At 39.5% G+C, this 13,852-nt stretch overlaps 1 protein-coding gene across 1 annotated transcript in view; it reads right to left on the bottom strand.

The window, feature by feature from the left end:
* Positions 1-1,238: 1,238 nt before the first annotated feature.
* Positions 1,239-13,852, bottom strand: part of LOC125770587 (5-hydroxytryptamine receptor-like) — a 72,847-nt gene continuing 60,233 nt past the window's right edge. Inside the window, exon 7 of the mRNA XM_049440342.1 lies at positions 1,239-4,109. Within this exon, the coding sequence (XP_049296299.1) occupies positions 3,480-4,109 (630 nt within the window). The 3' untranslated portion in view covers positions 1,239-3,479. The remainder of the gene's footprint in view (positions 4,110-13,852) is intronic.

Here is a 13,852-nt window from a genome sequence, read left to right as displayed (position 1 = left end):
TTATAAAATTCCCTTCCTTAAGTAACGAAACAAATTTCTTGCCATAAAACAGAAGCCCCTTTTTCTAAAACGTAATCAGCACTAAACACACGAGATTTTATGATCCCATGTAGTATGTCTTCACCCGGTATGCGATTCTCAAAACTGTCATTATGAGAATAGGAAAAGCTCGAGAATGCAGCCACCTATCTTGAATGACGCACAAAAACTCACACCACTTCCCTTTAACGTGCCGGAACAGTGTGCCTTTTGCAAATGGAAACAGATTGTGTAGTCTGTTTTGTACGGTTGGAATTCAACCCACAACCCACGCAACGGATAAAGCAAGGTGTATGGGTAAAGCTGGAAAAAGGATAAGATTTGACATTTGCGGTGACATTGGTATGGTTAAACCTGAAGTGTAAATCCTACGGTAAGTCTCTGTGGACTTAGACGGATTAGTATTTCGGTCTCGGAAGTCAAAGACAATCGGTGAAAGTGTCCTATTGCTGCATGCCGCTTCCGGAAGTGCCAGAAACTGTATCTTTTATGTCGGAAAAATGATAATGACTCGAAGACGAACCGTTAGGCACACGAACAGTGAAGCAGCGGGTGGTTCGCTTCTGTTGGCAAATGTATGGCTAACCTGGTTTGACTTCTTCGGTTTTGCGTTGTACGCAGAGAAAACTTTCATCTCGTGCCAACGATCGATAGTGGTTGAAATTCCAACACAGATTTCTAAGAATACCTTAATGACACCTTCCGTTCCACATGTTACAGCTTACCAAATCCATTCGATAAACTTTACATACTGGCCCGGAGAGGATTGTTTACTTCAAATCACCCTTACCATGGGTAGGATTATGTGTCCCGGAGAGAGTTGTGGATGAGGATATTAAGTTTCATATGAAGGTAGACAAAGCGGCGAAGATTCGGGTCGACAAACTCGTAGCTGTTATCCTTGCCGATTCTTAATCGGATTGATTAGTATCAACCACTTGCAAACTGGCTTGCGCAGGAGTACCTGATTGAACCAAATTCTGTTCTTCCTTTTATCAAAACTAGCTTTCGTTTCGTTGACAGTACACTTAACACCAGATTGCGTAGGCTTTCTAATCGATGAAAGGATCGAATCTCTGTTGAGGAGCAAGATGAACAGAAGTAGCAAAGACTATTTAAATCCATATGAAAAATGTGCACCGTGTGTTTAACATTTCTAATAGCATTTTTATAAGAAACGGTACTTATTATGTAAATATTAGGCTTTACTATTCAGTTCGAATTCAATTTAGTAAATTGAGTAAGGTTAAGTCAATCATCTTGGATTGGTAGTGTTATTTCATTTAAATTTGATGGGTTTAAGCTTCTTTATCCATGACAAGAAAGCGTTACAGTATGGATTTCCATGAAAAAAACGGACTCTCCAAATTTTCATTTATTTAAGAACCTCTTGAACTTTTGACCTTAAAAGTCGTTAAGCCAAAAAGAGAGAGAAGAAAGATGTTCAAGCATGTTGGCAATTTACTTCTTGCTATCATAGTGTCATCTAGATCACATTAGTTAAAAAAATACTCAATATAGTAATTGAAAATTTTTAACAACGCGGTTTAAATATTTTTGTCAATATAGGGAAGCACAATGTAAAATAAAAATAAAACTTCATAAAACAAGCTCGAACATGGTGTGAAGATGATAATCATAAAATTGTCCCACCAGCAATGAGCAAAAGATCGTCACCATCATTACGCCAGCCCAATCAGTTGGCCGCAAGCGTGAATAAAAATAAGCGTAAATGTTCATTTATTTTCTTCGTAGGAAGAGAGTTCCCTTATAGGAAATTCCATACAGCATGGTTAAGGTTAAGGTTAGAAATGTCTTCTAAAGAACGTTGACATTCATGCTTACGTTGTCATGCAGTAAAACCCTACCAACGCTTCGGGATAGATATGTTCATATCCGTCCTTTGCTGGTGTACATGTGTAGTGTTTCTGTCGTAAATCCAACAGTTATACTTTCACCTCACGTGATTCATTAAAAATTAACATCTCACTGCTCTTGTGTGTGTGTGTGTAAATGTGCTGGTAGCTGGTATGCTAGCCCGAAAGTCGGAAATTAAGATTCCAAAAAAATAACAGAGCTCATCTCGCACGTGCGCTAAACACACACACACACTCACGTATGTACATCCACATACATACCCCAAGCCAAGGTGACGTTTCATGAGAACAATTTTATGCTCGTACGCTTTTATTGGCCCGTATAAGTGACGTGTTCCGCATTTTCATGCCAGGTAAAGAGTATCGTATCCTAGTTCATGCTTGCTGATGTTGTGGAGGCTTACCTTTGCAACCTTTGATAATATGATAAGATGGGTTTTGACGGTCAATTTCTTCCTTCGTAAAGCCAACGTGACGTAACGATAACCTTGTGTGGCAGTAAGAGTAATCAGCTGATCAATGTTTCGGGGAGTATTTCAAGAACGAATTCACCTTCACCTGTATAACAAGTTATCAGTTGTTCTCACGATCTTATTGAACTTGTATCCCTCCTTTTAGTTGAATAATTTTTAAAAGTTAGAACGTTTCAAAATTAATAACAAAAATTAGCAACTGATACGTTTTATCTAAGCACTATTGCTTCCAGTTGTCTGAAAATGTACCCAAACGATGTTTTGTCTGCGGTTGTACGGAGTGAGTTTTAGATAACAGTTGCTCACATTCTCCTAAGCACTTGGCGTACTACAGTTCACGCATCTAGTGGACATGATTGTACAGTTTTGATTTTCTTTTCCTTGCCCGAGCATTCGTGTACGTGTTTAGCATAACTCTCGCCATCTTACATAAATGAACCAGCGTAAAATGGCTTTCTGTGGATTCTAAATTTTAAATAGCGCTAGAAAGTTGCAGCTTATCGACGATTTCCGAACCAATCGTGATCTCTTAGACCACCCCGTTTCATGAGCTTATCGGGCTAAACAGTTTAGTAAGTAAATACACCGTCTTAATAAACAAACGACGTCAACTATATCTTCTAAGAAGCGAATCAACGGTTAGACTTTGTGGGGAAGAATGGGGGCCAGCTGTGTAGCTCGCCCCAATCGTCCCTCCATTGTCGTACACATTGCTTCCGCTTATCCCGTTTCTGTGAATGTGTGATGCGGTTCCTATCCGACAGTTCGACAGGAGATGTACAATTTCTCCCCTTCTTTTGCACTATTTACATGTGACTGGCAGTAGCCAGTCATCACTGACACTGATGTAACGATTCGCCTCCGCTTACTATTGTACTATGGATCACACTTAAGACATTCACAAAGTACACACACACACACACGCACACAGAGATGATGGTGTGATGGTGTCGCTAGTAACTAAGGATATTATAGTAATTCGTACACAGCTCGTCTAAGCGAATAGTAGTAATTCGTGCCGCAGGTGTTTCACTTGATATGGCACAGGCCACGCCATCCGTTGTTTAGCAGCGGAAGAGTCGTCGTTGCTCTACCGCATGTGACGCACGCCGAGGTTTCGCGTTCGCCGCAAGCTGTACCTTCGCCCGCAAAGGATGCGCTTGAATGCGTGCCGAAACTCCGGACTGAAGATGGTGTAGATGATCGGATTGAGCGTCGAGTTGAAGTAGCCGAGCCACAGACAGACGCTCGTAATGAGTGGGCTGATGTCGCAGCTCGTGCAGGTCGGCAACAGGATCGCGATGATGAAGAAGGGCAGCCAGCAGCACACGAACGCGCCGGTAATGATGGCTAGCGTTTTGGCGGCCTTCCGCTCGCGCTTCGAGTCGGTGGACGATTGTGTCTTCTTGCGCGAGGCGAGCCCGGACGAGCCGGGCGGTCGGGTGGACGAGCAGGACGCCTGATTGCCGGACGGGTAGGCCATCGAGATGTCCGCCGTCGGTGGATCGATCTCGATCCGGTCCCGCTCGATGCCATTGCCAAGCGAACCCTTCTCCGGGCTCGTGTTGGCGGAGGAAACGTTCGTGAAGGCGGTCGTCGTTTCGCTGATCGTTGGCAGGGGTCGCCCGATCACCGCGACGACCGCCGCCGCGATACCGCCCGAACCGCCAGCCACGTTCGCTATCATACCGCCGCCGCTCGCCGTCTGCGTCGCAGTTACCTTCCAGCGGAAACCAATCGATGTTAGTGCCATACAGGAAGCTTTTGCCAAAGGTTCGGGATGGGTCTGAGCAGCCTAATAATAATGGGGCACGTATACAATATATACGCACGTTTGAAGTGGGACTTATCTAAGGAAACTTGGAAATCGCCTTAACGAAACGGAAAGCTCCACCGAGTAAGAAAACAAAACACATGAAAAACAGCAAAACCAGAAAAGGAAGAGACAGCAAATGCGGAAGAGCAGGAACGTGGTGTGATTGCGTTCTGTGCTCTAGGACGGACATGCTTGGAGGTGAGCACTGCGCTTCAGGTGTGTCAGTAAGCAAGGTAGCGTTGGCAAAGATGGTGGAAAGCAAGTGTCATAATCGAAGGTGAAAGAGATAGGCAAAGGTCAGCAATGGTGGTTCAATTAGTGGCAGGCGATTCACTCTCAAACTCACGAAGCATAGCAAATACGCATTCTACCAGTGGTTGATGAACGCAGCAAAGATGAATGAAGTAAAAGCAATCGAAGCGAACGAACTGTGTATTGTTATGCAGTGTACTTATGGCGAATGATTTAAGTGTGTTGTGGGCTAATTCTTATACGGATAAATGCATTTCTTTCCACCACATCCTTAACGCACACGTTTGCAAAACTTAATACTGTTTAAGTGATCACTAAAATACGTCTATTTACATAGCAAAACAAGTACGATCCATGCACTTTACATTGAAACATTAAACACCAATACAAGAACTAAAATGCTGAAAACTTCAAAGAAGTGTAAAAAAAAGAAACGGGAAAGATATTCTTTTTAAATGAAAACTAGGTTCAATTTTTCAATTTTTTTTTCAATTATATGCTTGGCCATTTTACTTAAAGTGTATTTTTTGGAATTAAGCTTCCGAGATTTACTGAAAACAATGCCTTCAGTGAAATAAACCTTATCTATCCTCGGAATGAAGCTTCCTTCACAGGAGACAGAAAACAAATATCATTCCTTTCTGCGTAATGGTTGCCGATAAGATTGTTTTATCTTTAATCTTTGAAATTTCTTGATATGGGCTGACCGTTCTTAAGAAGTATCGATAGAGCAAACCTTCAAACAGAAAACTCTTTTGCCAAGAGCGATTTTAAATTTATTCAATCGTCAAGGAAAGTTATTTCTTTCTACGGAAAGGAAACTTGAGCACTACAAATTTTTGTATTTTAGAAAAGCAACGATCTGTGGGGTTTGATAATTAAATAACCGAAATCCTAGTTGCTTAACGCATTAACAAAAAATGTACCTCCAATTAATAAAAAAGTTTACACTTTAAAATATCTGGTAATGGATAGATTGAACGTTGAAAATGGTTTACCAAAAAGCACAATGTCTGATGGCACGAACATTTCGACTGATAAAAATTTCTTTACGTCAACAGGAGAAAAGTAGTAGAAAAAGTTTCAACTGGAGACCATGAAAGACTGGATCAAGAAAAAAATGACCCACGCATCCATTGTCCTTCGTCTGCTCCAACTTGGCAAGAGTTTGACAGAGTAATTTACTGCAGAAACGTAGATACGGCAGCAAACCGTTACTTTAACTGTGAAAAGCCAACGTCCTTTGAATGCTGCCGACCTGATAGACAGCTAAATCCTCCTTTTTTTAAAGGGAACACTTTGGAAGGATTTTCCGTAGCGTCCGATAATGCTTCAAGCCCGGTCTTATCTAGTTTCCCAACGTTCTTCACTTCTGCTCCGATTACGTATTTGATCCGGCATGGAACAATTTAACCCGATGAACTTGATTTAGGGCATTGGGTTGAGCGGTCTATGTTTGCTTTTGGCGATTTGTGCCAAGAAGGCTAACGGTTTCAAATAAAGCGAAATGGTTTGTTCCGTTCGAAGCTGTTTTGAAGATAGAAATCAGTGCAATAAAGGTGCAAATAGACAATGTCACAAACAATTCTCAAATGAGATTTAAGAAGATGAGCTTTTTTTAATATTACTAAACAATTTACTGTGTGAGAAAATTAACTTTAAACTGGTTTTCTTTGCAAGTATTTTCTCAAGTCAATATATTTTTAATTTCTTGTTATGGGTTTCAATTATGTTAATCCGAAGACGATCTGTAAAAAGAGACCAACAGACTCAGACAGATCATTTTTGAAATTAAATCACTGAAACAAGTTTTTCCTAGTGTAAGTTGGAATTCATAACTGAAAAGTAGAATGTGGTAAAATTCACCACTCTTGTAGGTTCTACTCAAACCACGAAAACCATTGACGAGCGGTGAAACATTGTGGCACCATTAAACACGAACGAGGACCACATACATACATACATACATAGTTGTGTGGGAAACGTTGCTTTAATATTGTAAAATGGATGTCTGTTCATCGTGGCGAAGGAAGGACGGAACGAAAGCAAGGAAAGCATCCCGATTCCAACCAGACAGTGATGATAAAATTTTGTAAATTGTACGCAGCTAAGTGCGCCCAGTTTACGAAATGAAATAAAAAGCAGATATGATATCGTTTGTGGAATGCGTTTATTCGGAAGCATTTAATTGTATTTAGGAGCAGCACAATATTTTATTCATTGCTAACATTCATTGGAAGTGACTCAGTCCAATGAAAAACCCATTTATTTCCCCTCGAAATTCAATATTTGGAGTTAGTGCTCTGTTTTAAATGTGTACTCAATAGAATGGTTTTGGTTTTGCGAATCACAAAACAAGGAAAAAGTCGACGAAATTGGAAAATTCGTTTCATTTCGTCCCATTAATATTTGAGTACCTTTTCAGTAATTCTTATAAGAAGTATCAGGAAATGGATCAAAAGTATATTATTTATGAAACGTCCTTCATTTTTCTTCACTTTATATGCAAAAAGTTGATATGCTTTCTATTTTACTGATTTAACCACCTTTCGGTATGTTAGAAAAAAGATTTTTCAACGCGATAATTAAAGGCTCGCTTTGTTACTCAATAACGTGAGAAAATCTTAGTTCAATGAAAAGGCGGAGTTTTCATGAAAATTAATTAAGGTGATGGCTAAAATCATTAGGCCCCATCGGATGGCTCATCCGTAACGAAGAGTTCAAAATCCTTTATAGCAGGCAACAAGTCGAGTGGCAACTAGAAAGCGTTGCCGGCTTTAGAAGTTTTTTGGTTTGTCAAAAGATAGCCCTGATTGAATTAAATGCCGTAATGTTGCCAATCTCCATGCCGTGTAGCTGGTTTCCGGGCTAGATTTTTGGCGTTTTAATGAACGGGCCTTTGTGGTTACATAATTCAATGTACCTGTCCTGACAGGATGAAGGAAATGAAGAAACTCCGAGACACACACACAAAGAGCTTCCATCTTCCTTTAGCTGAAATCCCCATCATGCTGGGAAAATGTCACCCGGTTCGGAAACATAATGCCGCAGCCCGGTCCGCTGGTTAGGAACTTCGGGCCAATAAATACACAGCCAATTAAGGTAACAATGATTGAAGGCGCTAGCTTTTATTGAATCCGCTCTGCATTATGGATAACATAATTTTAAAATTACGAACAGAATCGTTGCCTTTTGTTTGGGTTGTTTGCATCCATTGTTTGAGGTTTTGCTTGACTGGGGCTGCTTGCGTTCGTTATCTCGGTCGCTTTGCGAGAAGCTTTTCATTTCGCCTTAGAGCTTAATGAATGGTGCTTACTGATTTTAATATCACTTTCTCATTTGTTATTACATCAATTTGCAATATATTGCTCGGTGAAAATTCATTCCAATAAAACTTTATTGGTATCAAGATGTTTAAACATCACTTCACGAATTGCTCTTAAGACACGTTTCTTTGTGAAGCTACCTTAATTAATGTTGTAGAAATAACAAATACTTAAGGTTTAACTTTGTGTTAGTTATATTAACTACAGAGGATTTTTCACTTAAACTGAAAAAAAAACAAAATTAAGTAAATGTAAATAATTTTCATTCGTTCTAGTAGCAAGACTAAAGCCTTTTTATTATTCAGGAACATTATTTTATTTCTAAGCGATTTCAATTCGCAGATAAAAATTCAATACTCGATTTATTCAATCGAGATTTTCGACAAAAGTATTACAATCATAGACAATTTAAAAGCCAATGGATACTTGAAACCTAAAAACCGCCAGTCAGCCATACTCCACTATGAGTAAAGTGCTTCCTTTTGGGGACATCCATCATAACTGCCAAACCAAAAAACGGTAGAAACTCGTAACATGCAGTTGCAGAGCTCATCACCGCATCTCCGCACAATGCACAGCATTCATCTCGTTTTGTTTCCTACATAAAAGCTGCATAGTGCAGATACTGACCGCAACCGCAGCTTCATTGGCGTATTGTACAGATGAGCTTTATGAACATTACGGCTGCAGCGTTTATTGAATAGAATGAATATATTTTTCTCCCATTAGAATCTCTGTCAACTTTTGAAACATTTACGATTGAACAAAAGTTATACAACAAGTAAAAGGTTTACATAATTTTCAATCACAAGCACAAACTTTGCTTTGCCCATTTCAACACCAAGTTTTCTTTACACAACGTTATAAATAAGATTTTCTAGATATTGCATGGTATAAAACCAAACAGATAGTATCACTTTCAGAACTTCCAGTCTAAAGTTTAAGCGCATATTCAACTATACTGTATATCGAAAAATTAAAAACTATGACATGATAGCAAAGTTTGTCTGATTGTGTTCTTGACATAGAAACTTCTTTTAGAAGTTTAAGATGTTTTAGTTTGCTATTCAATAGATGCTATTCAATTCTTCGGGGGGCGGCCCGGTGGTGCATGTGATAAACGGCGCCAGTCCACACGGCCGGACCGGGTTCAAATCCCATCCGGACCGTTCCCCCGTAGCAAGGACTGACTATCCGGCTACGTGGTAAAAATAAGTCTAGTAAGCCAGAAATGGCCGGCGTGACCTGTAAGGTCGTTAAGCCAAGAAGAAGAAGTATTCAATTCTTCAAGGAAATCGCTTCAAGCTTTTGTATTAGTGAAGTTAAGTTATGCTATATGCATCTCGTTTACGTTGGAGCTCGTTTGTTGAATAGCTATTAACTGCCTAGAGTTCTTCAATTTAAAAAATAAATCAATTTTGGAAGATAAGTAAGTAGATTCGAAAATTTGCGCCTGAATCTAAGTTGTGACGACCTCAAAAAAGGTCCATTCTTTGTACAAATGCATATCACCTAACAGAGAGGAAAGTTATAGCTGTTTCCACATCAATTAATACAGTTAGTATTCCTCTACGAAAGCAGCTACTATAAGCTTTTATAGTCTACGATTCTACAAATAGGAAAACTTGGAAACACTCCTGCAAATGCTTTCAAAACTATCGCCCGCCTCAAGCGGGATATAGAACAAATGGCAACAATGCGTAGGTAGTGTGTTTTCGAAAGGGGAAAAACTTTACCGTTTTCCAATCTCTATCTTAGGCACAACACAATAGAACTCAATCAAGAAACAAATCGAATCGTTTTGCAGGCGGTGAAAATTTTTACCATCTCTTCTTACGGTATCTGGCAAAATGGTTTCCTGGAAGGGTTACCGAGCGCTGCCACACGATACCTAAAGCCAAGCCCACTTGCCAATCAATGCCAATTCAATGATGTAAAACTTAAACCACACCGTAAGAGCGAAAGTCTGAAGGTGGAGGAAAACTTTGCACTTGCATTTGACTTCGAATGGAGTGAAGTTTTGCGCTACAAAACGAAATCCACAAACTTATCATACACCGAGTACAGTACGGCTTTTACAAGAATGTACGACGTTTGGACAGGCATATCATATCTGTTAGACAATGAATAGGCGCATCTCAAACGAAAATGCACCGGTGTTTTGGGTGCAAAATTGAAAGGATGTGCATGGAAAGCTTATCATTTGGTTGGCAGATTTATCTGATTTGTTAGTTGGATGTAATATTAACATTATGCGGGTAGCGATGTTGGGTAATAACTTCGTTTTGACAGCACTTTAAAATGAGGGAGATTGTTGAATAAACAACAACAATCATTTTCATGAATGCTTTCAATAACTGGATAACATAGTCTTGTGAATAGAGTTGCAATATGTAGTAACTAATAGGATCATAAAGATCATATTATTAACAGAAGACAAGGCGAACACACATTTGTGCATCATAAAAGAATGAAGTTTCCCACAAACATAAAGTTTTAAAGCGATACCATTTCCTAAAAATGCCAACAAAAAGTGGACGTTTTCGTGTCACAAAACTATAACTATTACTACATCGCTATCAATATGTCTAAGACCTACACGTGCTGTTATTACTGCAAGACCTACGAGCTACAGCGTGTTGAACGGATCCTCTAGATCAACTGACTTCCGGCCTAAGGCTTTCACGATCAAGCACTAACTTTTCTTTCGAAATTAAATAGTAGCATTGAGTCTTGGCACACAAAGTCAAATGCAGATGCGCATCAGGACACACAGATGAGAGCGTAATGAGTTTGTATTGCTTTGACCACTGAACATTAGCATCCTAATGCAACAGAAAAGGGTGAAAAATAGGTAACTATTTCATTTCGAAGCGTTTAAGCCACACAGGGAGTAAGCGGCTTGGAATGGTGCAGAAGCAGTAAGATAAGTCCCACCAATCCGTCCACTTCCGGACGGCGCTATGAATGTTCGGAGGTGCGTATATATTGTAATTTCATTTGCCACACTAGAAGCAGAGTTGGGGAAATAGACAAAGAGATAGCCATAGGGAGAGAGAGAGAGAGAGAGAGAGAAAGGGAGACAGCCCAGTCAACCACCGGCGACTAGGTCGAGGTGATTGATCTGCCTTCCCTTGCCGAAGACAGATAACACCTTGTAAGCTGGTGAGGGGTGTGTTATTTCAACTAACATGAGTGAGGTTATTGGTGGTGATTACTATGACAGTGTGAAGATTTTCACTACACTACCACGAACTATGTCGGTTCTCCGAAGACACAGGGGTTGATTCTAACGGGGATGTTTCAGGGAACAGCGAGTGTGTGTGTGTGAGTATGTGTGTGAATATGTTAGCGAGTTGCAGAGACTATCTAGGGATAACGAATAGCACTAGTTTGATGCCTACGAGCACGGAATGTTGATGAGTGTGTTGTGAATGAAGGGTTCACCTTTGACAAGTGAAAATTGTTGGTTTTCACACCTCACTAAAGGCTCTTTCATCATTACTTTCACACACGCACACACATACATAAGAAAACGCTACCACGCAGTAAAAATAAATATACAAAAATACCACCACGATACACTTTGAATGTTACTCGGTGAAAAACAAAACAATCGAAAATATGTTAAACAAAGTCATACTCTTCTTTTCTCATTCCTGCACACTGTCTGACTACTGTTAATTTGGACATCAAATTAGAGCTCGAAATAAAAAAAAAAAAACAATAAAAAACGAAAAACACAACTTCATTCTCTAAGACATTAAGATAGTAAAAACACACGCAAACGCAGACGCGTTAGTTTCGGAGACAAACACAAAAGCACATAAGGGTATAACTAAAATAAAACTAAACGAAACGACAAACTAAGATAGAATCGCAAAAATATAACCCAAATACTTACTAAAGGTTTTGGTATCAATTGCACTATTGTTCTTCCCTGTATGTGTGTAAAATGAAGAAAATTAGCGTTTTGTCAAAATATTGTGTATATTATGTGTTTTTTGTACGGTCCATTAATCGCCAGGGTAGCAAGAAGAGGGTGGAGGGAGGGGGGGAGGGCTTTATGATTGGCTTGAAACAAGGTTATATCTTCAACTTTACTTCTCATTAGCTAAATGTCTCAGTAAGAAATTATTTCAATTGAAAGAACGAAATCTAACCACAATAACGAACCAAGTCTTTGTTCTACCACACAGCCACGCTAAGGAACTCGGGAAACGAATGATGACAATAATGGGCATTGCGGAAACGAACGAGTAAACGAACCAGAGTGGAAAGAGTGCTTTACCAACGAAAAGCATCACTTTAAAAGCTGCCCAAGCGCTGATGGGAACCATCTTACAATCAGCACAAACGCTCACCCAGCGATGGAATTCAACGAGCGAAAGGTGTAGTGGATCTGAAGCAACTGCAGCTTAGCAAGCGTGAAGAAATGCAATGAGCTTCATGCTGGTGTTGCTGCTGCTCTTTGATGAAGCAATCAGCGAAGCCTGAAATCGTCTGCCACAGGGATGGCGAACGGAATGGTAACACAAAATCTAATGCGCGTCACTAAGTGAGCCTTTCCATCGGGACACAATAGACGTAGTAGCATTGAAATGGTTGCCTTGACGAAAAATACTCATTCGCGAATTTAACAACACGGGTGGCTGGAGTTGATAGGAGAAAGTTGTACAGTTGTACAATCCTTCAAGAATTGTGAACATATGCGATTTATGAATTGTTTACTCTTCTAGTCAAAAAAGTGGGAAAAAAATTAAAAAAGAGAATAAGAAAACTAAACAAAGCTGTTCATAGTTCCTATGATTTCAATAGACAAAGAAGATGTATAGACATACATGAAGGAACGGAATTGGTATCAAGAACAAACCCTAATGTTACATCAGAATAACTAGAATGTGCAACAATAAAAAGTAAATAGTAAATATTTGAATATGAAGATTATACATTTCATATCAAACATTATTACAGTGTTTAGCAAAACAAGTTGAGAGAGATTAAGAAACAAAAATTGAACATTATACGTTCATAGCAAACTTATAAATACTTGGTAACACAAAATTAAGAGAATTGTTTAAGAAAAACTTACATTGAACTGAAAACACATATTAATAAAGGCATGCAGAAGTTGAACAACGGGCGAGATAACTAATAAATGTGATAAAAAAATAAATCATAACAACGCGAACGAGTTTTGTGACATAGTATAGTAACGTAATACATGTACCGAATGAGATGATATCAAAAATAAATTCAGCGTAATAGAAACGCTCGAAAAGAAAACCCTATATCTGCAGAAAAACAAATTCCACCAACTGCAACATATATACACACGAGCATAACCGGAGAAGAAGAAAAAATAAGAAAACACGTACAAATGCTGTACAGCGAGATGTTAAAAAGTATTGAAAAAAACGGCGCGTCATTCGTATCGCAGGAATAATGGCGGAAAACTGTCATCCTCACGATTCGCTCCAAAAGACCGCACGGTTTCAACTTGAGGTGGAAAGTGCCGAAGCTTCGGAAAGAAATGCAGCTATTTTGTTTCACCATAGCTTGGTAAAGCTTGTGTCCTTGCAACAAGGAACGTGTTACGTATTTCGCAATGTGTAAGTCTTTGTATGTTTTTTGTGTGGAAATAAGTATATGTACGTTGAGAGGATCGCAAAGAAGAGGAACCGGAAAAAGCACAGCGATAGAATATGAGTAGCTCAAACTGTCAAAGATAAAACTCGACACGCGATGGAAACGAAAGGGAGCATACAACAACAAAAAAATATACAGCAGAATAATATTGTTTACCACCCGTAACCGATTGTTTTTTCCCTTCAAGCAGAGCATCATGACTTATAAACTTGTAGGAATCAATTTTGGAAATAGCTTCCCTTGTGTGCGAGTAGAACGGTTTTCTACTCGCTAAAGGGTAATGACAGGTGCGGATTACGTGAACAGAATTTGGCCGACGGGAGAGTATAGAATGGGGATGTTATTGGATTTTGTTCGAAACGCTGCCGTTAACCGCCTGTCTGCATTACACCACATGAAATGGGGATTTTCAGGATGAGC

Source organism: Anopheles funestus, chromosome 3RL, assembly GCF_943734845.2.
Source record: "Anopheles funestus chromosome 3RL, idAnoFuneDA-416_04, whole genome shotgun sequence".
In the NCBI taxonomy this organism is placed as follows: Eukaryota; Metazoa; Arthropoda; class Insecta; order Diptera; family Culicidae; genus Anopheles; species Anopheles funestus.
This window is presented reverse-complemented; position numbering and strand designations above follow the sequence as displayed.